This window comes from Triticum dicoccoides, chromosome 7B, assembly GCF_002162155.2.
Source record: "Triticum dicoccoides isolate Atlit2015 ecotype Zavitan chromosome 7B, WEW_v2.0, whole genome shotgun sequence".
NCBI classification, from domain to species: domain Eukaryota; kingdom Viridiplantae; phylum Streptophyta; class Magnoliopsida; order Poales; family Poaceae; genus Triticum; species Triticum dicoccoides.
The window spans coordinates 574,630,470-574,653,701 of NC_041393.1; the positions used below are offsets into that span (position 1 = coordinate 574,630,470).

At 40.9% G+C, this 23,232-nt stretch overlaps 1 protein-coding gene across 1 annotated transcript; it reads left to right on the forward strand.

Moving 5' to 3' along the window:
- The first annotated feature begins 11,922 nt into the window (after nt 1-11,922).
- Nucleotides 11,923-19,093, forward strand: LOC119338685 (poly [ADP-ribose] polymerase 2-A-like). Its single transcript, XM_037610950.1, has 19 exons — nt 11,923-12,119; nt 12,706-13,051; nt 13,153-13,386; nt 13,492-13,619; nt 14,166-14,247; nt 14,356-14,585; nt 14,663-14,789; nt 15,218-15,273; nt 15,489-15,562; nt 15,867-15,913; nt 16,027-16,076; nt 16,452-16,514; nt 16,789-16,869; nt 17,166-17,276; nt 17,361-17,436; nt 17,735-17,877; nt 18,094-18,167; nt 18,537-18,636; nt 18,733-19,093. Exons 1-19 carry the CDS (start codon nt 12,036-12,038, stop codon nt 18,829-18,831), a joined length of 2,205 nt encoding a protein of 734 aa, XP_037466847.1. The 5' UTR covers nt 11,923-12,035; the 3' UTR covers nt 18,832-19,093.
- The last annotated feature ends 4,139 nt before the right edge of the window (nt 19,094-23,232 follow it).

A 23,232-nucleotide genomic window follows, 5' to 3' on the forward strand; every position in this document is an offset into this window, starting at 1 on the left:
AGCACAGGTATGACTATCTTCATTCTGTCATAAAATCGTCATGGATGTACATGCATGACAAAATACGCGACCTACTGTGACAAACATGTATCATCACGGAAGTGTATTTTTTTTTGTAGTGTACTCATTGATCTTCAATTATATCTTTTTGGAGTAGTTTGTCAGTTGCTCTAGTGCTTCACTTATATCTTTTTAGAGAACGGCGGTGGTTTTATTTTAAAGAAATTGATGAACTATCATGCTTCACTTATATTATTTTGAGAGTCTTATAAATAGTATGGCAATTTGCTTAGGTTATGAATTTAGTCCTAATATGATGGGTATTCAAGAGGGATATTACAAAAACTTTCATATAAAGAGCATTGAATATATGAGAAGTTTGATTCCTTGCATTTGTTTTGAGATATAAACATGGCGATATTAGAGTCATGCTAGTGAGTAATTGTAGATTGGTAGAAATACTTGTGTTAAAGTTTGTGATTCCCGTAGCATGCACATATGGTGAACCGTTATGTGATGAAGTCGGAGCATTATTTATTTTTTGATTGTCTTCCTTATGAGTGGCGGTCGGGGATGAGCGATGGTCTTTTCCTACCAATCTATCCCCCCTAGGATCATGTGTGTAGTACTTTGTTTCGATGGCTAATAAATTTTTGCAATAAGTATGTGAGTTCTTTATGACTAATATTGAGTCCATGGATTATACACACTCTCACCCTTCCACCATTGCTAGCCTCTCAAGTACCGCGCAACTTTTGCCGGTGCATTAAACCCACCATATACCCTTCCTCAAAACAGCCACCATACCTACCTATTATGGCATTTCCATAGCCATTCCGAGATATATTGCCATGCAACTTCCACCGTTCCGTTTATTATGACACATACCATCACTGTCATATTGCTTTGCATGGTCATGTAGTTGGCATAGTATTTGTGGCAAGGCCACCGTTCATATTTTTTATACATGTCACTCTTGATCATTGCACATCCCGGTATACCGCTGGAGGCATTCATATAGAGTCATATCTTGTTCTAGTATCGAGTTGTAATTCTTGAGTTGTCAGTAAATAAAAGTGTGATGATCATCATTATTAGAGCATTGTCCCATGTGAGGAAAGGATGATGGAAGCTATGATTCCCTCACAAGTTGGGATGAGTCTCCAGACTTTACAAAAAAATAAAAGAGTCCAAAGAATCCCAAATATAAAAAAGAGGCCAAAGAAGCCCAAACAAAAAAAAGAAAAAAGAAAAAAATGGGAGAAAAAGAGAGAAGGGACAATGTTACTATTGGGAAACATAGTAATTTCAAAAAATTTCCTACGCACACGCAAGATCATGCTGATGCATAGCAACAAGAGGGGAGAGTGTTGTCCACGTACCCTCGTAGACCGAAAGCGGAAGCGTTAGCACAACGCGGTTGATGTAGTCGTACGTCTTCACGGCCCGACCGATCAAGCACCGAAAGCACGGCACCTCCGAGTTGTTGCACACGTTCAACTCGATGACATCCCTCGAACTCCGATCCAGCCGAGTGTCGAGGGAGAGTTCCATCAGTATGACGGCGTGGTGACGACGATGATGTTCTACCGACGCAGGGCTTCGCCTAAGCACCGCTACGATATTATCGAGGAGGACTATGGTGGAGGGGGCACCGCACACGGCTAAGAGATCAATGATCAATTTTTGTGTCCATGGGGTGCCCCCCTCCCCCGTATATAAAGGAGTGGAGGAGGGGGGCGGCCAAGGGGAGGAGGCGCACCCAAGGGGGGGAGTCCTACTCCCAACGGGAGTAGGACTCCTCCCTTTCCTATTTGGAGAGGGAGAGGGAAGGAAGAGGAAGGAGGGAGGAAGAAAAAGGGGGGGGGCTGGCCCCCCTCCCAATTCAGATTGGGCTTGGGGGGGGTGCCCCCTCCCTTGGTCCTTTCCCCTCCTTTCCACTAAAGCCCATTAAGGCCCATATACCTCCCGGGGGGTTCCGATAACCTCCCGGAGCTCCGGTATTGTCCCAATCTCACCCGGAACCTTTCCGGTGTCCAAATATAGTCGTCCAATATATCAATATTCATGTCTCGACCATTTCGAGACTCCTCGTCATGTCCCCGATCTCATCCGAGACTCCAAACTCCTTCGGTACATCAAAACACATAAACTCATAATATAACACTCATCGAACTTTAAGCGTGCGGACCCTACGGGTTCGAGAACTATGTAGACATGACCGAGACACGTCTCCGGTCAATAACCAATAGCGGAACCTGGATGCTCATATTGGCTCCCACATATTCTATGAAGATCTTTATCGGTCAAACCGCATAACAACATACGTTGTTCCCTTTGTCATCGGTATGTTACTTGCCCGAGATTCGATCGTCGGTATCTCAATACCTAGTTCAATCTCGTTACCGGCAAGTCTCTTTACTCGTTCTGTAATACATCATCCTGCAACTAACTCATTAGTTACAATGCTTGCAAGGCTTATAGTGATGTGCATTACCAAGTGGGCCCAGAGATACCTCTCCGACAATCGGAGTGACAAATCCTAATCTCGAAATACGCCAACTCAACAAGTACCTTCAGAGACACCTATAGAGCACCTTTATAATCACCCAGTTACGTTGTGATGTTTGGTAGCACACAAAGTGTTCCTCCGTTAAGCGGGAGTTACATAATCTCATAGTTATAGGAACATGTATAAGTCATGAAGAAAGCAATAGCAACATACTAAACGATCAAGTCCTAAGCTAATGGAATGGGTCAAGTCAATCACATCATTCTCCTAATGATGTGATCCCATTAATCAAATGACAACTCATGTTTATGGTTAGGAAACTTAACCATCTTTGATTAACGAGCTAGTCAAGTAGAGGCATACTAGTGACACTATGTTTGTCTATGTATTCACACATGTATTATGTTTCCGGTTAATACAATTCTGGCATGAATAATAAACATTTATCATGAAATAAGGAAATAAATAATAACTTTATTATTGCCTCTAGGGCGTATTTCCTCTAGTCTCCCACTTGCACTAGAGTCAATAATCTAGTTCACATCGCCATGTGATTTAACACCAATATTCATATATATATATGATTAACACCCATAGTTCACATCGTCATGTGACCAACACCCAAAGGGTTTACTAGAGTCAATAATCTAGTTCATATCGCTATGTGATTAACACCCAAAGAGTACTAAGGTGTGATCATGTTTTGCTCATGAGAGAAGTTTAGTCAACGGGTCTGTCATAATCAGAGCCGTATGTATTTTGCAAAATATTCTATGTCTACAATGCTCTGTATGGAGCTACTCTAGCTAATTGCTCCCACTTTCAATATGTATCCAGATTGAGACTTAGAGTCATCTGGATCAGTGTCAAAACTGGCATCGACGTAACCCTTTACGATGAACCTCTTGTCACCTCCATAATTGAGAAACATATCCTTATTCGACTAAGGATAATTTTGACCAATGTCCAGTGATCTACTCCTAGATCACTATTGTACTCCCTTGCCAAACCAGGGCAGAGTATACAATAGGTCTGGTCCATAGCATGGCATACTTTTATAGAACCTATGACTGAGGCATAGGGAATGACTTTCATTCTCTTTCTATTTTTTGCCGTGGTCGGGATTTGAGTCTTACTCAATTTCACACCTTTGCAACATAGGCAAGAACTCTTTCTTTGACTGTTCCATTTTGAACTACTTCAAATCTTGTCAGGGTATGTACTCATTGAAAATCTTATCAAGCGTCTTGATCTATATCAATAGATCTTTATGCTCAACATGTAAGTAGCTTTACTGAGGTCTTTCTTTTAAAGAACTCCTTTCAAACACTTCTTTATGTTTTCCAGAAAAATTCTACATCATTTCTGATCAACAATATGTCACTCACATATACTTATCAGAAAGTCTGTAGTGCTCCCACTCACTTTATTGTAAATACAGGCTTCACTGCAAGTCCGTATAAAACTATATGCTTTGATCAACTTATCAAAGCGTATATTCCAACTCCGAGATGCTTGCACCAGTCCATAGATGGATCGCTGGAGATTGCACATTTTGTTAGCACCTTTAGGATTGACAAAACCTTCTGGTTGCATCATATACAACTGTTCTTTAAGAAAACCATTAAGGAATGCAGTTTTGACATCCATTTGCCAGATTTCATAAAATGTGGCAATTGCTAACATGATTCGGACAGACTTAAGCATCGCTACAATTGAGAAAATCTTATTGTAGTCAACACCTTTGAACTTGTCAAAAACCTTTTTGCGACAAGTTGAGTTTTGTAGATAGTAACACTACTATCAACGTCCGTCTTCCTCTTGAAGATCCATTTATTTTCTATGGCTTGCCGATCATCGGGCAAGTCCACCAAAGTCCACACTTTGTTCTCATACATGGATCCTATCTCAGATTTTATGGCCTCCAGCCATTTCGTGGAATCTGGACTCATCATCGCTTCCTCATAGTTCGTAGGTTTATCATGGTCTAGTAAAATGACTTCCAGAACATGATTACTATACCACTCTGGTGCGGACCGTACTCTGGAAGACCTACGAGGTTATGTAGTAACTTGATCTGAAGTTTCATGATCATCATCATTAGCTTCCTCACTAATTGGTGTAGGAATCACTGGAACTAATTTCTGTGATGAATTACTTTCCAATTCGGGAGAAGGTACAATTACCTTATCAAGCTCTACTTTCCTCCCACTCACTTCTTTCGAGAGAAACTCCTTATCTAGAAAGGATCCATCTTAGCAACGAATATCTTGCTTTCGGATCTTTGATAGAAGGTGTACCCAACAGTTTCATTGTATTCTATGAAGATGCACTTCTCTGATTTGGGTTCGAGCTTATCAGGTTGAAACTTTTTCACATAAGCATCACAACCCCAAACTTTAAGAAACGTCAACTTTGGTTTCTTGCCAAACCATAGTTCATAAGGCGTCATCTCAACGGATTTTGATGATGCCCTATTTAAAGTGAATGTAGTTGTCTCTAATGCATAACCCCAAAACGACAGTGGTAAATCGGTAAGATACATCATAGATCGCACCATATCCAATAAAGTGCGGTTATGAAGTTCGGACACACCATTACGCTGTGGTGTTCCATGTGGCGTGAGCTGTGAAACTATTCCACATTGTTTTTAAATGAAGGCCAAACTCGTAACTCAAATATTCTCCTCTACGATCAGATTGTAGAAATCTTTATTTTCTTGTTACGATGATTCTCCACTTCACTCTGAAATTCTTTGAACTTTTCAAATGTTTCAGACTTGTGCTTCATTAAGTAGATATACTCATATCTGCTCAAATCATTTGTGAAGGTCAGGTAATAACGATACTCGCCACGAACATCAACACTCATTGGACTGCATACATCGGTATGTATTATTTCCAACAAGTCAGTAGCTCGTTCCATTGTTCCGGAGAACGGAGTTTTAGTCATCTTGCACAAAAGGCACGGTGCGCAAGCATCAAATGATTCATGACCAAGTGATTCCGAAAATTCATCTTTATGGAGTTTCTTCATGCGCTTTACACCGATATGACCCAAATGGCAGTGCCATAAATAAGTTGCACTATCATTATTAACTTTGCATCTTTTGGCATCAATATTGAATATGTGTATCACTACGATCGAGATCCAACAAACTATTTTCATTGGGTGTATGACCATTCAAGGTTTTATTCATGTAAACAGAACAACAATTATTCTCTGACTTTAAAATGAATAACCGTATTGCAATAAACATGATCAAATTATATTCATGCTCAACGCAAACGCCAAATAACATTTATTTAGGTTTAACACTAATCCCGAAAGTATAGGGAGTGTGCGATGATGATCATATCAATCTTGGAACCACTTCCAACACCCATCGTCACTTCACCCTCAACTAGTCTCTGTTTACTCCGTAACTCTTGTTTCGAGTTACTAATTTTTAGCAACCGAACAAGTATCAAATACCCAAGGGCTACTATAAACACTAGTAAGGTACACATCAATAACCTGTATATCAAATATACCCTTGTTCACTTTGCCATCCTTCTTATCCACCAAATATTCAGGGCATTTCCGCTTCCAGTGACCATTTCCTTTGCAGTAGAAGCATTCAGTTTCAGGCTTTAGTCTAGCTTTGTGCTTCTTCATGAAGTGACAACTTGCTTGCCATTCTACTTGAAGTTTCCCTTTCTTTCCCTTTGCCCTTTTCTTGAAACTAGTGGTCTTGTCAATCATCAACACTTGATGCTCTTTCTTGATATCTACCTTCGTCGATTTCAACATCACGAAGAGCTCGAGAATCATTTTCGTCATCCCTTGCATACTATAGTTCATCACGAAGTTCTAGTAACTTGGTGATGGTAACTAGAGAACTCTGTCAATCACTATCTTATCTGGAAGATTAACTCCCACTTGATTCAAGCGATTGTAGTACCCAGACAATCTGAGCACATGCTCACTAGTTGAGCACTCCTCCATCTTTTAGCTATAGAACTTGTTGGAGACTTCATATCTCTCAACTCGGGTATTTGCTTGAAATATTAACTTCAACTCCTGGAACATCTCATATGGCCCATGACGTTCAAAACGTCTTTGAAGTCCCGATTCTAAGCTGTTAAGCATGGTGCACTAAACTATCAAGTAGTCATCGTATTGAGCTAGCCAAACATTCATAACGTCTGCATCTGCTCCTGCAATAGGTCCATCACCTAGCGGTGCATCAAGGACATAATTCTTCTGTGCAGCAATGAGGACAATCCTCAGATGACGGATCCAATCCGCATCATTGCTACTAACATCTTTCAACACAGTTTTCTCTAGGAACATATCAAAATAAACATATGAAAGCAACAACGCGAGCTATTGATCTACAACATAATTTGCAAAATACTACGAGGACTAAGTTCATGATAAATTTAAGTTCAATTAATCATATTACTTAAGAACTCCCACTTAGATAGACATCTCTGTAATCATCTAAGTGATCACGTCCAAATCAACTAAACCATAACCGATCATCACGTGAAATGGAGTAGTTTTCAATGGTGAACATCACTATGTTGATCATATCTACTATATGATTCATGCTCGACCTTTCGGTCTCAGTGTTACGTGGCCATATTTGCGTATGCTAGGCTCGTCAAGTTTAACCTGAGTATTCTCTGTGTATGCAAAACTGGCTTGCACCCGTTGTAGATGGACGTAGAGCTTATCACACCCGATCATCACGTGGTGTCTGGGCACGACGAACTTTGGCAACGGTGCAAACTCAGGGAGAACACTTTTATCTTGAAATTTAGTGAGAGATCATCTTATAATGCTACCGTCAATCAAAGCAAGATAAGATGCATAAAAGATAAACATCACATGCAATCAATATAAGTGATATGATATGGCCTTCATCATCTTGTGCTTGTGATCTCCATCTCCGAAGCACCATCATGATCACCATCGTCACCGGCGCGACACCTTGATCTCCATCGTAGCATCGTTGTCATCTCGCCAACTATTGCTTCTACGACTATCGCTACCGCTTAGTGATAAGGTAAAGCAATTACAGGGCGATTGCATTGCATACAATAAAGCAACAACCATATGGCTCCTGCCAGTTGCCGATAACTCGGTTACAAAACATGATCATCTCATACAATAAAATATATCATCACGTCTTGACCATATCACATCACAACATGCCCTGCAAAAACAAGTTAGACGTCCTCTACTTTGTTGTTGCAAATTTTACGTGGCTGCTACGGGCTTAGCAAGAACCGTTCTTACCTACGCATCAAAACCACAACGATAGTTCGTCAACTTAATGTTGTTTTAACCTTCTCAAGGACCGGGCGTAGCCACACTCGGTTCAACTAAAGTTGGAGAAACTTACACTTGCCAGCCACCTATGTGCAAAGCACGTTGGTAGGACCAGTCTCGTGCAAGCGTACGCGTAATGTCGGTCCTGGCCGCTTCATCCAACAATACCGCCGAACCAAAGTATGTCATGCTGGTAAGCAGTATGACTTGTATCGCCCACAACTCACTTGTGTTCTACTCGTGCATATAACATCTACGCATAAAACTAGGCTCGGATGCCACTGTTGGGAAACGTAGTAATTTCAAAAAAATTCCTACGCACACGCAAGATCATGGTGATGCATAGCAACGAGAGGGGAGAGTGTTGTCCACGTACCCTCGTAGACCGAAAGCGGAAGCGTTAGCACAACGCGGTTGATGTAGTCGTACGTCTTCACGGCCCGACCGATCAAGCACCAAAAGCACGACACCTCTGAGTTCTTGCACACGTTCAGCTCGATGACGTCCCTCGAACTCCTATTCAGCCAAGTGTCGAGGGAGAGTTCCGTCAGCACGATGGCGTGGTGACGATGATGATGTCCTACCAACGCAGGGCTTCGCCTAAGCACCGCTACGATATTATCGAGGAGGACTATGGCGGAGGGGGGCACCGCACACGGCTAAGAGATCAATGATCAATTGTTGTGTCCATGGGGTGCCCCCCTCCCTCGTATATAAAGGAGTGGAGGAGGGGGGCGGCCAAGGGGAGGAGGCGCGCCCAAGGGGGGAGTCCTACTCCCACCAGCAGTAGGACTCCTCCCTTTCCTATTTGGAGAGGGAGAGGGAAGGAAGAGGAAGGAGGGAGGAAGAAAAGGGGGGGCCGGCCCCCCTCCCAATTCGGATTGGGCTTGGGGGGCGCCCCCTCCCTTGCTCCTTTCCCCTCCTTTCCACTAAAGCCCATTAAGGCCCATATACCTCCCGGGGGGTTTCGATAACCTCCCGGAGCTCCGGTATTGTCCCAATCTCGCCCGGAACCTTTCCGGTGTCCAAATATAGTTGTCCAATATATCAATCTTCATGTCTCAACCATTTCGAGACTCCTCGTCATGTCACCGATCTCACCCGAGACTCCGAACTCCTTCGATACATCAAAACACATAAACTCATAATATAACCGTCATCGAACTTCAAGCGTGCAGACTCTACGGGTTCTAGAACTATGTAGACATGACCGAGACACGTCTCCGGTCAATGACCAATAGTGGAACCTGGATGCTCATATTGGCTCCCACATATTCTACGAAGATCTTTATCGGTCAAACCCATACGTTGTTCCCTTTGTCATCGGTATGTTACTTGCCCGAGATTCGATCGTCGGTATCTCAATACCTAGTTCAATCTCGTTACCGGCAAGTCTCTTTACTCGTTTCGTAATACATCATCCTGCAACTAACTCATTAGTTACAATGCTTGCAAGGCTTATAGTGATGTGCATTATCGAGTGGGCCAGGAGATACCTCTCCGACAATCGGAGTGACAAATCCTAATCTCGAAGTACGCCAACTCAACAAGTACCTTCAGAGACACCTGTAGAGCACCTTTATAATCACCCAGTTACGTTGTGGCGTTTGGTAGCACACAAAGTGTTCCTCCGGTAAGCGGGAGTTACATAATCTCATAGTTATAGGAACATGTATAAGTCATGAAGAAAGCAATATCAACATACTAAACGATCAAGTGCTAAGCTAACGGAATGGGTCAAGTCAATCACATCATTCTCCTAATGATGTGATCCCGTTAATCAAATGACAACTCATTTCTATGGTTAGGAAACTTAACCATCTTTGATAGTCAAGTAGAGGCATACTAGTGACACTATGTTTGGCTATGTATTCACACATGTATTATGTTTCCGGTTAATACAATTCTAGCATGAATAATAAACATTTATCATGAAATAAGGAAGTAAATAATAACTTTATTATTGCCTCTCGGGCATATTTCCTTCAGTTACTATCCTTTTTCCACACTTGTGCTTCAAAGTAGCACCATGTTCTTCATGATAGAAAGTCTCATATTTTATCACTTGCATATACTAGCGGGATTTTTTCATTATAGAACTTGGCTTGTATATTTCAATGACGGGCTTCCTCAAATTGCCCTAGGTCTTCGTGAGCAAGCAAGTTGGATGCACACCCATTTAGTTTTTATTTTGAGCTTTCATACACTTAGAGCTCTAGTGCATCCGTTGCATGGCAAAACCCTACTCAATTGCATCGATATCAATTAATGGGCATCTCCATTGCCCATTAATTTGCCTAGTTGATGTGAGACTTTCTCCCTTTTTGTCTTCTCCTCACAACCTCCACCATATTCTATTTCACCTATAGTGCTATATCCATGGCTCGCGCTCATGTATTGCGTGAGAGTTAAAAAAGCTTGAGAATATGAAACGTATGAAACAATTGTTTGGCTTGTCATCGGGGTTGTGCATGATGAAATATTTTGTGTGGTCAAGATAGAGCATAGCCAGACTATATGATTTTGTAGGGATAACTTTCTTTGGCCATGATATTTTGAGGAGACGTGATTGCTTTATTAGTATGCTTGAAGTATTATTGTTTTTATGTCAATATTAAACTTTTGGTTTGAATCTTATTAATCTGAACATTCATGCCACATTAAAGAACGTTACATTGATAAATATGTTAGGTAGCATTCACACTCCATAAATTCTTTCTTTTATCATTTACCTACTCGAGAACAAGCATGAATTAAACTTGGGGACGCTGATACGTCTCCAACATATCTATAATTTATGAAGTATTCATGCCATGTTTACAACAATTTTATATGATTTTGGTATGATTTTATTAGAACTAACCCGGACTGACGCTGTTTTCAGCACAACTATGGTGATTTTTTATGGAACAAAAGAGACCCCCGAAGCACCGGAGTTGGGCCAGAAGAGTCTGGAGGAGGCCACAAGCCTCTACGGCCCGCCCTACCCCCAGGCGCGCCCCTACGGCTTGTGGGCCCCTCGGACACCTCTTTGACTTATTTCCGACGCCAAAAATTCTTATAAATATAGAAACCTCCGAAAGGAACCCTAGATCAGAAGCTCCCGATTGGTTTTTTGTGGCTATAAAGGCTCCCGATTGGTTTTTTGTGGCTATAAATCTCAAGATAATATGCCGGCTCAATCTCTCGGAGGTGCTCATAGAGGTAGGGTGTGCGTATGTGCGTTCATAGAGGTGAGTGTATGCGTGTATGTATGAATGCTTGCGTCTATACTGTGTTCAAAAAACATAAATCATCTTTGTTTGGATGTAGACATTTTTTTTGGCATGCCACTGCTCCTTTACCGAATGTATAACATGTTTCTAACCAATATTGGCGTTTCTATTATAGGCAAAATCTTAATCAAGATGATCAAATTTGGCAATCAATCTTTTGATACATGGCTACCTTGATATCCGGAAGAAAAAGAGATATATCGCTACAACCCAATTATAAGGCGTGAAGAGTCCGTAGAATAGTACTATAATATGATATTTGGGAAACGCTTGCCTGAGTGTGAGCGTGTACGTGGGTCCTTTGTGTCTCCCTTTGTGCAACATCATGTGTGTTGCAAAATTATCTTCCGCAACAACACTCATGTTATAAAAAAATAAAGACGGAAAGAAAACCATAAATATTTTCTGCAACACTATGTGTGTTGCAATCTTTTCCCCGCAACAACACTTATGTTGCAAAAAATAATGAAGAAAGAAAATCTACAACAGCATCTACCTTGCAAAAGATTTCTACAACATAAGATTTGTTATTAAGTACTGTATCTGCAACACTATCCTTGTTACAAAGATGAGAAATCTGACGGTTGCCGAGACGGCGAAGCGTGGCCCATAATATTTTCGCTGTAAAAAAAGAGTAGTAGCATGATATTTTCGTTGTAAGAAAAAAGAGCAGTACGTATAATATTTTCAATTCCCGCTCGTCGTCGCTTTTTCCAAATTTCTTCGTGCTCTCCACCCCCTTCCTTCTCTAGGAAGACTCCGCCCCTCCGCCCCCCTTCTCCCGGAAGAAACCCACACCGGAACCGCAAAACCCCAGCCCACCCACCCAAAATTTCGACAACTCTCCTCCCCCCTCCCCCGTTCCCCTCCAAACATCTTCCAGAACCCGAGGAGGCGGAGGGCATCGGAGGCGAAGGCGAAGGTGAGAGATGTCGGCGAAGCTGCGGGTGGAGGAGCTCCGCGCCGAGCTGCAGCGCCGCGGCCTCGACGCCTCCGGCACCAAGCCGGCGCTGGTGAGCCGCATTCCCTTGTCGAAAACTTCCCTAGCAGTCACGAACGGTCCGACCGGGGGCTGCCTCGCGCTAGGGTTCCTCTCCCACACCCCCGCCGCCGCGAGGCGCGATGGCTGCTGTGGGGCGTGCGCGGCTCGGCGGGCTAACGGAGCGTGGGGTTGGGGGCCGGGGGTCAAGGATGAGCGGCGGTGCCGGCCTAAGGTCGCGTGTGGCAGGCACGGGCTGTGGCTGGCTGAGCGCGCGCGCGCGCACAGGCGGTAGCAGCAGTCACGGGCTGTTTGCGCTCCTTTTCTCTGAATTTTGCCTCGATGGCACCAGTAGCAGAGTCACGGACAGGGGCAGCAAATCTCTCTGAATTATTGGATTTCCCCCTCTGTCTGTTTGCGTCATCTAGATGCGATCCGCTGGCCAGCATTTGCTGTTGCGTGCACAATTAGTTGCCGGAATGCGCGCACCATGTGCTTGTGCAAATGTGTATATGCCCACACCCGCTTCGCTCTTGTGATGTGTATCTTTGTGCTTACAAACATTGACACGTATGGGGATTGTCGTTGTGACTTACGTCCTGCAATTCCTTCTCCACTAGGTGCTAAGGCTGGACGCTGCAATCTGTGAGGAAGAGAAGGAGGCGGCTTCTGCAGCTGAGATATGTAATGTAGATGGCATAGACGGTGTGGTCATGGATGGCAAAGCGGAAGGCAAGAGCAAAAGGAAGAGGAAAAGGCATGGTGAAGGTGAAAATGAGGAGGAAAATGACATTTTGGATGCGGCAAAGCTACAGAGCATGGGCTATCGTGAGCTGCAGGCTTTGGCCAAGGCACGGGGGCTCAACGCTAATGGGGGCAAGAAGGATGTTCTACAGAGGTTGCTCTCCAGCCCTGCTACTTCTGTTGTGGATTGTGGTATTCAGGACAAGAAGGAAGTAGCAGAAGGTTTGTTTGTCTATTAATTTCCTTATATTGGTTATTGTGTGGTAGGCTCTGAATTTTACCTGAGTATTAACTGTTCACTGTGTATTGGACTATTGGTGCAGCTGATGATGGGAAGGTTGAGGAATTGAAAAAGAAAAAAATGGTCACAGATGTGATGCTGGATGCGGCACAGCTACAGGGCATGGGCTACCGGGAGCTGCAGGCATTGGCCAAGGCACGGGGACTCGCAGCGAATGGGATCAAGAAGGATGTTATTGAGAGGTTGCTATCAACCCCTGCTAATTCTGTGGCAGTTGCAGATGGTGGTTTCCAGGACAAGAAGAAACTTGCAAAAGGTTGTTGATCTATTAATTTCTTGTATTAGTCACCGGAGGGTGAGGTTTGAACTTTACCTGTGCAACTGTTTTTTGGCATGGTGTTTATGCATTTTGTTGGTGCAGGTGGTGTTGGGGAGGTTGAAGAGGAGGTGAAAAAGGAGAAGATTGTCAAAGCCACGAAGAAAGGTGCTGCAGTGCTGGATGAGCACATCCCTGACGATATAAAAATGACCTATCATGTATTGCAAGTGGTGCGTGAGTACATTATTGGATAATTTTTCTTACCCATATTGTACCTTGGATGTGTGCACTTCAATTGAAACCATGGTTCACTGAATTCCTATGTCCTATGCAGTATGCATGCTGAGTGAGTTCAGATCAAAACATGATCTATCCATGAATGTCAAACTTAGACAATGCAAAACATGATCTCTCATGAATGTCAAACTTAGACAATTCCTCCAACCAAATTAAATATTCTCATTCATATGGTATCTGATGCATTACATCATGTTCAGGTTGTCACTTTGGCTGTAAATATTCATAGATGTGATAGCCTATGGCGGCACCCAAATATACCATCTTAGCAGGCCTAATTTTACCATGTATTTAGAGAATAGACCAACAAAAACTTTCACTGGCATCCTTCATGTATCATCTTAGTATTCACTATGTAGTATGTACAGTAGCTACAAAGCATTCATCTTAGTATTCACTATGTACAGTAGCTACCTTGAACGGTTATCTGTTCTTTCTACTATTTTGTTCACATCTTCGTTATACATATTCTATTGCAGGGTGACGAGATCTATGATGCCACCTTGAACCAGACTAATGTTGGAGACAACAATAATAAGTTCTATATCATTCAAGCTTTAGGTTTGTCCTGCAACTGCAAGTCACTGTTGCTTACTAGCATCAGCACCACGAACCTATGAATGATGGATAACATTCAATAGAAAATTAATTAGTGTTTGTTAACTGTAGAATCTGATGCTGGTGGAAGCTTCATGGTTTTCAATAGATGGGGGAGAGTAGGGGCACGAGGTCAACAAAAGCTACATCCCTGTTCATCACGAGACGAAGCAATAGACGAGTTTGAGGGGAAGTTTGAGGACAAAACAAAAAACAGTTGGTCCGACCGCAAGAATTTTGAGTGTTATGCAAAGAAATACACGTGGCTTGAAATGGACTATGGTGAAGTCGACAAGGAAACAGTGAGATTTGGCTTTTAGTACTTACGTTGCAGTTTAGCACCTTTGTTGTTTTTAATCCTGTGGCCTTCAAATTTCAGACTCAGGTTCAAAAGAAAGGTTCCATTACTGATCATTTAAAAGAGACAAAGCTTGAAACTCGAACTGCCCAATTTATATCCCTCATTTGCAATATAAGTATGATGAAGCAACAAATGATGGAAATTGGTAAGTAACTTGACAGTTGCTGCTTTTTCAACTGACATGAGCATCATAACATTCATCTGTTACAGTGAGCTTCTTATCTGTGTTTATATGCTAATCTGATATATTGTTAGCACTCTGCAATCTTCAATGATGTATCACCACCTTCATGTTCTGATGTGCCCCCATACCTGTATCCGTAGAACTTAGGTTTCTATGATCCAGGAGTTATAACTAGTTAGTTTTAGGAACTGAATACAAAGAGTTAATGGCCATACTAGAAATACATATGATCATCTGCTCAACTACTGGAGTTGGATTAATTCGTTTGAAAAAGATCTTTTATGTTCTATGTTGTCCCAAAAGTTCGTTCTTTGTTTTCGACAGGTAGATACCTGTTACTTACTCATGTAGCATTTGCTTTTACTAATTCATCCTGCCTAACCAATTAGGTTATAATGCTGATAAACTTCCCCTTGGAAAGCTAAGCAAATCTACAATACTTAAGGTGAGTTATTTTGATGCATCTTTCCTTGGAATTATCAATTCAGTATGCATATTACGTGTTGAAGAAAATAGCACATCAGTAACATGAACTCTAGTACCTCCTTTAGATTTAAATCGGTATGCGGTAACAGTTTGCATTTTGAGGTCTTGGTTTCATTTTCCATCATCTTGTCCTTTCTCTCTATTTTGATGGTGACTTTTCAAAGCTTTCCACAGGGCTATGATGTTTTGAAGAGGATTTCCAATGTTATTTCAAGGGCAGACAGAAGACAGCTTGAACAATTGACTGGGTGGGTCCATCTTCTGTTTTTATCTGACTGCAACCGTTAAATATAACAATTAAACATGCCAATTGTTTTTAGTGAAAGCTAGTTCAGGGTAAACATCGTCAGGTTTCATTTTTGATAAAATGGTTCGGTCACTAGGATGGACTACAGTTAATGGCTGTTTTGCCTATGTAGCATAGACTTATCAGGATCTGCAGCATGTAATGATGATAATTCTGCAATGCACGACATCATTCACCATATTTGTATGTCATGTTATTTAAAGACCTGTATTTACTACAATTTCTTATATTACCTTTGGCTACAGGGAATTCTACACCGTGATTCCTCATGACTTTGGTTTTAAAAAGATGCGTGAGTTCCAAACTTTCTAGATTAACTGAACTTACAGCCAGTATTTAGCATATCCGGCTATATTTTATACCTTGTAGGAGCAAATCTGATCTTCTAACAAATTTATCTGACAGGTGAATTCCTTATCGACACTCCTCAGAAATTAAAAGCTAAGCTGGAAATGGTAATAGTATTACTATGTTCGGCATGTTCGGCTTAATCTCAGCATTTTAACTGTCATGAGTTGTTAAAATCTTATGCTCAACAAATGATTCTTTTCAAGAAAACTTTCGGAACAATGAATCTTCTAATATTTATGTTATTTGTTATGTTCTAGTCTCCATCATGTACACTACTGTCTAAGGAAGAAACTTACCTGTCATCCATCTCAAAAGAGCTATCAGGGTTGTTCAAAATTTATGTGGATTGTAGTTTCACATTTAAATTGTTTTCTTGCAAATATTCATATTTGTATGCCACTATGAATTGCACCGTTCTCTCTATTGCCTCCCATTTCTATGGAATCTCTTCTCATTGTTATTTTGTTGCTTTTTCTTAGGTTGAAGCCCTTGGGGAGATTGAAATTGCAACTAAGCTTCTGGAGGATGATTCAAGTGACCAGGCATGATACTTTGCAAATAAATCTGTTTAAAGATATTGAACTCTGGAGTTACATCAGTTGCAAATTCTTTATTTATCTTTGATTTTCAAGCTTGTGGTTCATGTGATTATGCATAACATGCTTTCATACTGTCTTGGATAACCAAAACTGTGATATGAATTTCTACTTGTTGCTTAAACTTGTTTTCCCATTGTTTTAAGTAACTAAAGCATCTTTGTGCTTGTATACCCTTTGCACATGTTGCAACCTAACTGCAACATGTTCTGGAATGTAGGAGGATCCACTGTATGCTCGATACAAGCAACTTCATTGTGACTTTACGCCTCTTGAAGTTCATTCAAAAGAGTACTCTATGGTAATACTTCTACAAATAATCTCGACCCACAATGATATTTACGCCTCTTAAAACTACATATTGCTCGCCAGGTGCATGAAGTTGCAACTGTCATTATAACAACTTAAGTGGGGATATCTTTAGCATTTTCTTCATTTAAAATGTCTGAGTACTTTATTGATTGACTTATCACGCTTGAATGGCTTTACTTCTTATCCACTACATTTATTCTTTTTATCTTGTGAATGTTGATGTTTGTCAAGTTTTCTCTTGAAGGATTTTGGGTTTAACCATGTTTGAAATTCTCTGCTGTCCAGATAAAAACATATCTGACGAATACACATGGCAAAACACACTCGGGTTATACTATTGACATTTTACAAATGTTTAAGGTGTCAAGACATGGTGAAACAGAGCGGTTTCAGAAGGTCAGTGGGTCTTCCTAATCCGCCGTGTCTAAGCATTTCAAGAGAACTTGCTATAAATGTCTATTTCTCAAAATATTCTTGCAGTTTGCTAGTGCAGGAAACAGGATGCTTTTATGGCATGGTTCTCGGCTGTCCAACTGGGCTGGGATATTTTCTCAGGGTAATGCTATCCACGATTGTCATTGAAGCTTTTTATTCATAAGTATAGAGATAGATTTGTTTGTTTGTTTTATGAGTTATGACATACTAGTTGCTGTTCTCCCGGAAATAGCATTTGGGTCCCATCAAATGTACATTAAGATTAATTTACCTTCATCTGCATGAATTTGTGCTTCATTATTATCTGAATGTATTTTCTGGTGGAGCCTCTCTTATGTTAACTGCCTTTGTTTATAGCCTCAACTGTTTGTTAGTATAATGAATGGCAGTTCTAAAACTAACATGATTCTTGCTCCCAGGTTTGAGAATTGCTCCTCCTGAAGCGCCTGTTACTGGCTACATGTTTGGAAAAGGGGTTTACTTTGCCGATATGTTCTCCAAGAGTGCAAACTACTGCTATGCTTCACAAACATCTAGATCTGGGGTGCTGCTTCTATGTGAGGTCTGTTTATCGTTGTCACCTCCAAGTCCAAGATATCAGGATCTGGGATTTTGCATGTTAGATGTTAGCCCAAGCATTGTATTATTCACCTCATCTTATCCATGATTGAGTGTTGGTTTCAAGAGCCCAACCATTTTTGTGTGGTTATTCATGTGTTGATGACTTGCATTTCTATGTGTGGTCTGCTTTTAACTTTCCTCAACTTACATCTGTCAGGTTGCACTGGGCGATATGAATGAACTACTAAATGCGAAATACGATGCTGATAACCTGCCCAAGGGGAAATTAAGGTCAGTTTCTGATGCAACATGCTTTCGATCAATTCCAAAGCTCATTTGATTTGAAAAGCAACACCAGTTTTACATTATGTCCTTACTTAAAAAATCAAGTCTTTAATTAGTTAGTACTATTCGCTTACCACACAGGATCAGACAGGGGATAATATTGCTGTGTGTAAAGTGCACAATTCTATCAATTAGAACCTCCTCAGAAGCTTATAGTGTTTCTGTTTCAGGATGACGCAATGAAAATAGAACATGATTATCAGCAAGATCCATTTCTGCACATAAATATTTCTGTACTTGATTAATAGCATAAATATTGCTGTTGCTGCCTGATACGAGTATGAGAAACATCTGGTTGCAATCATTTCGATGCAGTACCAAAGGAGTTGGCCAGATGGCACCAGCGGAGTCGAAGGTCACTGAGGATGGCGTTGTTGTTCCACTCGGAAAACCGAAAGAGGAACCTTCAAAGAGGGTACGTTGTTTTGTTCACTTCGTTGGTACACTGTTGTAATCCAACCCCGTAGAAATACAGGAGCACTACGATGATTAACCATGTCTTTGGTTGCAGGGTAGCTTGCTGTACAATGAGTACATTGTTTACAACGTAGAGCAGATCAGGATGCGGTACGTGCTCCATGTTTCCTTTAACTTCAAGGGAGGACGGTAGACCAGGCAGTCTCTGGAAGCAGGAGGCAATGATGCGGGACCTCCATCGTAGCAAACCACTTTTGTGTAGATTGTTAGTGTAGGTGGTTTTTATCTTCAGGGGACTCGTTTTGTTGAGCAAATGTTTAAGCCTTTCCTCCCATTTTAATGCCTTTCCTCGCATTTTAATGCCGGTTCCAGGCTTCCAGACTCTGATGGCTGATGCTGCGTGTATATTTAATGGCGATCCATTTTCTCAATGACTATGCATTTCTTTATGGACAGCAACCAAAGTGAACGCACCCTGATGAACAGTAAAGTCTGGAGAAGTAGTAAAACTTTGTTTTCTTCAATGCAGCATGGGACGTCCCGTGCATTGATCAGCCGTTTGATTTAGACGGACATTCGGATACATATGCACCCCTTCTACTCCCTCTGTTCCTAAATACTCACTCCGTCTGAAAAAACTTGTCCCTCAAATAAATGTACCCCACCACTGGAGCCCGGCCGCGCCGCCGCCCCTCCCCGCGGCCTTCCTCTCTGCGGCCATCCTCCACCGCCCCCCTCCCCGCGGCCATCCTCCACCACTGCCGGAGCCAAGGTGAGGTTTTGTTCTTCTTTTTCTGTTTAGGTTTAGGTTAGTATTAGGTTTAGGTTTAGATAATTAGAAGAAGAAGAAAGATGAAAAGAAAAACAAGAATAAGTAGAAGAAGAAGAAGAAGAAGAAGAAGAAGAAGAAGAAGAAGAAAAGACGGCAGAGGGTAATGATCTTTTATAGTAGCTTTATTTAATTTTTAAAAATCAATTACCATTCTGTAGCCGGTCACTATTCTTTGTGAAATAAGTTCATTTTTATCATTACCTCTATCACAACATGATCAAGAGAAAACCACCTTTACTTGTCCTTTTGGAACTTATGCTTATAGATGTATGCCTTTTGGTTTATGTAATGCACCTGCTACCTTTCAAAGATGTATGATTGCTATATTTTTTGACTTTTGTGAAAAGATTGTTGAAGTTTTCATGATTGATTTTTTCGTTTACGGAACTTCTTTTGATGATTGTTTAAGCAATTTTGATCAAGTTTTGCAGAGGTGTGAGCAAACTAATCTTGTCTTGAGTTGGGAGAAGTGCCACTTTATGCACCACTGGAATCAAGGAATTTGCCATCAGCCAGTTCTTTATCGTCTGCTAGCGGACGACACAGAAGGCCTAGTACTAGATACATCCATTTGAGGAACAATCTTGGGACAAGTTTTTTCCGACAGAGGGAGTATAAGTCTTTTTAGCGAAAGTGTCTTTCCGCTTCCGAGCTCAAATAATCTCGGTGAACAGTAAAATAAAAAAACAATTAAAAAAATTCCAACTTTTTTGGGAGAAACATTGGCAAAAGTTCTATTCCCTCCATTCCTACATATTTGTCTTTTTAGAGATTTCAAATGGACTACCACATACGGATGTATATATACATATTTTAGAGTGTAGATTCACTCATTTTGCTTCGTATGTAATCACTTGTTGAAATCTCTAGAAAGACAAATATTTAGGAACATAGGGAGTAAGTGCTTGCAAAAATTCATCATGTAATCACATTTCTATAAGGCATGAAAAAAAATCAGTGCTCTAAAATGCTTTTGAAAGTAGTATTTTCAGAGTATCGATTTTGTTATTTCCACGCCTTCTAGGAATGTGATTTCATGAATTTTTTTGCAAACACTCAAAACTTTGTCAATGTTTCTCACAAATTTTTTATGGATTTTTTTGAATTTGTTTTGATTTTACTGTTCATCCGAGCTCATTTGATAGCTCGGGAGCATAAACTACGCGCCCTCTTTTCAGAGATTATATTATGGACTACATACGAGTAAATTGGGTGAATCTACACTTTAAAACATATATATAGTCCCTATAAAAGTCTCTAAAAAGACTTATATTTAGAAAACGGAGCGAGTATCAGTTTATGTGATTGCAAAGTTTGAAATCATTTTATCTTATGAACCGAAAGCCCGGTTTAACTTCATTTTGCATATTTATGTTCCTGGTGACGAGGACTTTTAAACCAAGATCACTCTTGAATATTTTGATAATTTTTAAATTTTGATTTGATTTTCAAATAATGATGAAACCTTACGAAAGATGGTGAAACTCCATGGAACTTGCTGCGGAATTCTTTTAGCGTGTACCCATGGTCGTGATCTTGTGGCAGCTGTCTATTTAATCAAGTTTTAGACTTGCATGGTTTGATGATTACAAAACCACTAGTATGATTGCATATGCAAGAAAAATGTTGATTTCTCATCAACATTTACATCATTACATAAGCAGGTATGGTAGCAGTATGTGCACCATTTCATAAGAAAAACGAGATACACGGTCCCATGACCCGCTGCGGCAGCTGCTGCCACCTGTGGTACCGTGTAGCTTTTGAATTGAGCCCAAAATTTTTAATTTTACTGTTCATCCAAGCTCTATAAAAGTCTCTAAAAAGACTTATATTTAGAAAACGGAGCGAGTATCAGTTTATGTGATTGCAAAGTTTGAAATCATTTTATCGTATGAACCGAAAGCCCGGTTTAACTTCTGTTTGCATATTTATGTTCCTGGTGACGAGGACTTTCAAACCAAGATCACTCTTGAATATTTTGATAATTTTTAAATTTTGATTTGATTTTCAAATAATGATGAAACCTTACGAAAGATGGTGAAACTCCATGAAACTTGCTGCGGAATTCTTTTAGCGTGTACCCATGGTCGTGATCTTGTGGCAGCTGTCTATTTAATCAAGTTTTAGACTTGCATGGTTTGATGATTACAAACCACTAGTATGATTGCATATGCAAGAAAAATGTTGAATTCTCAGCAACATTTACATCATTACATAAGCAGGTATGGTAGCAGTATGTGCACCATTTCATAAGAAAAACGAGATACACGGTCCCATGACCCGCTGCGGCAGCTGCTGCCACCTGTGGTACCGTGTAGCTTTTGAATTGAGCCCAAAATTTTTAAACCACATAGCTTCTGAATGGAAATTTTCATTTCTGGTCTGCTTACATATTCGGGGTCCTGGTAAGGCCAAGTACAACGTGGCACTAATGACAGGTGCTAAGGCTAAGAATCCCGGCCGTTTTGCTAGCCCGGAAAGAAATTCGCTCCCACGAAGCCAAACTTGGCACCGAGCGCTTCAGTTCACGGATAAGCCCCTGCATTTTTTATGAATTAACCCGCAATACGCACTTAAGTCATAACCAAACCGTTATTTTACATTTTTACGGAAACCCCCCTAACGTATTAGATAATTCACCCACCGATCATATATAAGTAAAACAAATGTTTTTCTAAATTATTCATATCTTTTAAACCGTAACTCCGATTTTAACATGTTATATATGAAAATTGATAAGAAAAATGTGTAGAATCTGAATATGATGTTATTTTGTTTGTTAAATATTTTTTAAATATTATTTTGGAAGATATTTAAGTCAAACAAATATTTTTCTTATTTATCCATATCTATTAAACCATAACTCCGATTTTAACATGTTATATATGAAATTTGAATAGAAAAATATGTAGAATTTGAATATGATGTTATTTTTACCTATTAAATATTTTAAAATATCATTTTAAAAGCAAACTTGTAACCTATAGGGCACGTCCGTTTTTCTTTCGTACCACGACGATCTGGATTGCAAATAAACAACCACTAAAATCATAAAGAGACGAAAGAAAACATCGATAACCACACATGAGCACCTCTGAAAAAACTGGCAGGGGAAAAATAACATTCAAACACACTTTGGTTTGTGTGAACACTGAGGCCACTGAGGGTGAGAAGGAGGATAAGCGGCAACATAAAAATGATGCCTCGCTAAAATAAAGTGCATGAACATATTATGGTTATTGGGTTAAGAGTGTGTGTTATTTTTTTCTCCCGTTGCAACGCACGAGCTCTTTTGCTAGTATATACAAATGCAAGGCTCAGTGTAACGCTGCCCCCACCAGAGAGGGTGGTCAGGATTTCTCATCCGGTGCAGGTAGCATGGCTAGTGCGAGGGCATTCAAGGTAGGGTAGGTGGGGCCATGGGGCACATGTGGCACTACAACCATAGGTTGGCCGGCACCAGCGGTGAATCCATGGCAAACGAGGGAGGTCGGGATAGGAGGGGAGTGATACAAACGCGTGTTGATTTCTTGAGTGAGCTCGGTAGCTGCGTGGGAGATGAGGTGGCTTGCTTTCCTTGAGAAAGTAGTGACGTCGGCGAGCAGCCTCAATCGTAGCGTTTATATTGGGAGCGGAGGGAGGCAATGATTGTGGTGGCTAACTATCGACGATTACGTAGGCCACGATGCACATGATCCCATTAGTTACTGGCCAACATTAGAGGGACATGATGGTCAACAGCAGAGGTATGTACACTGT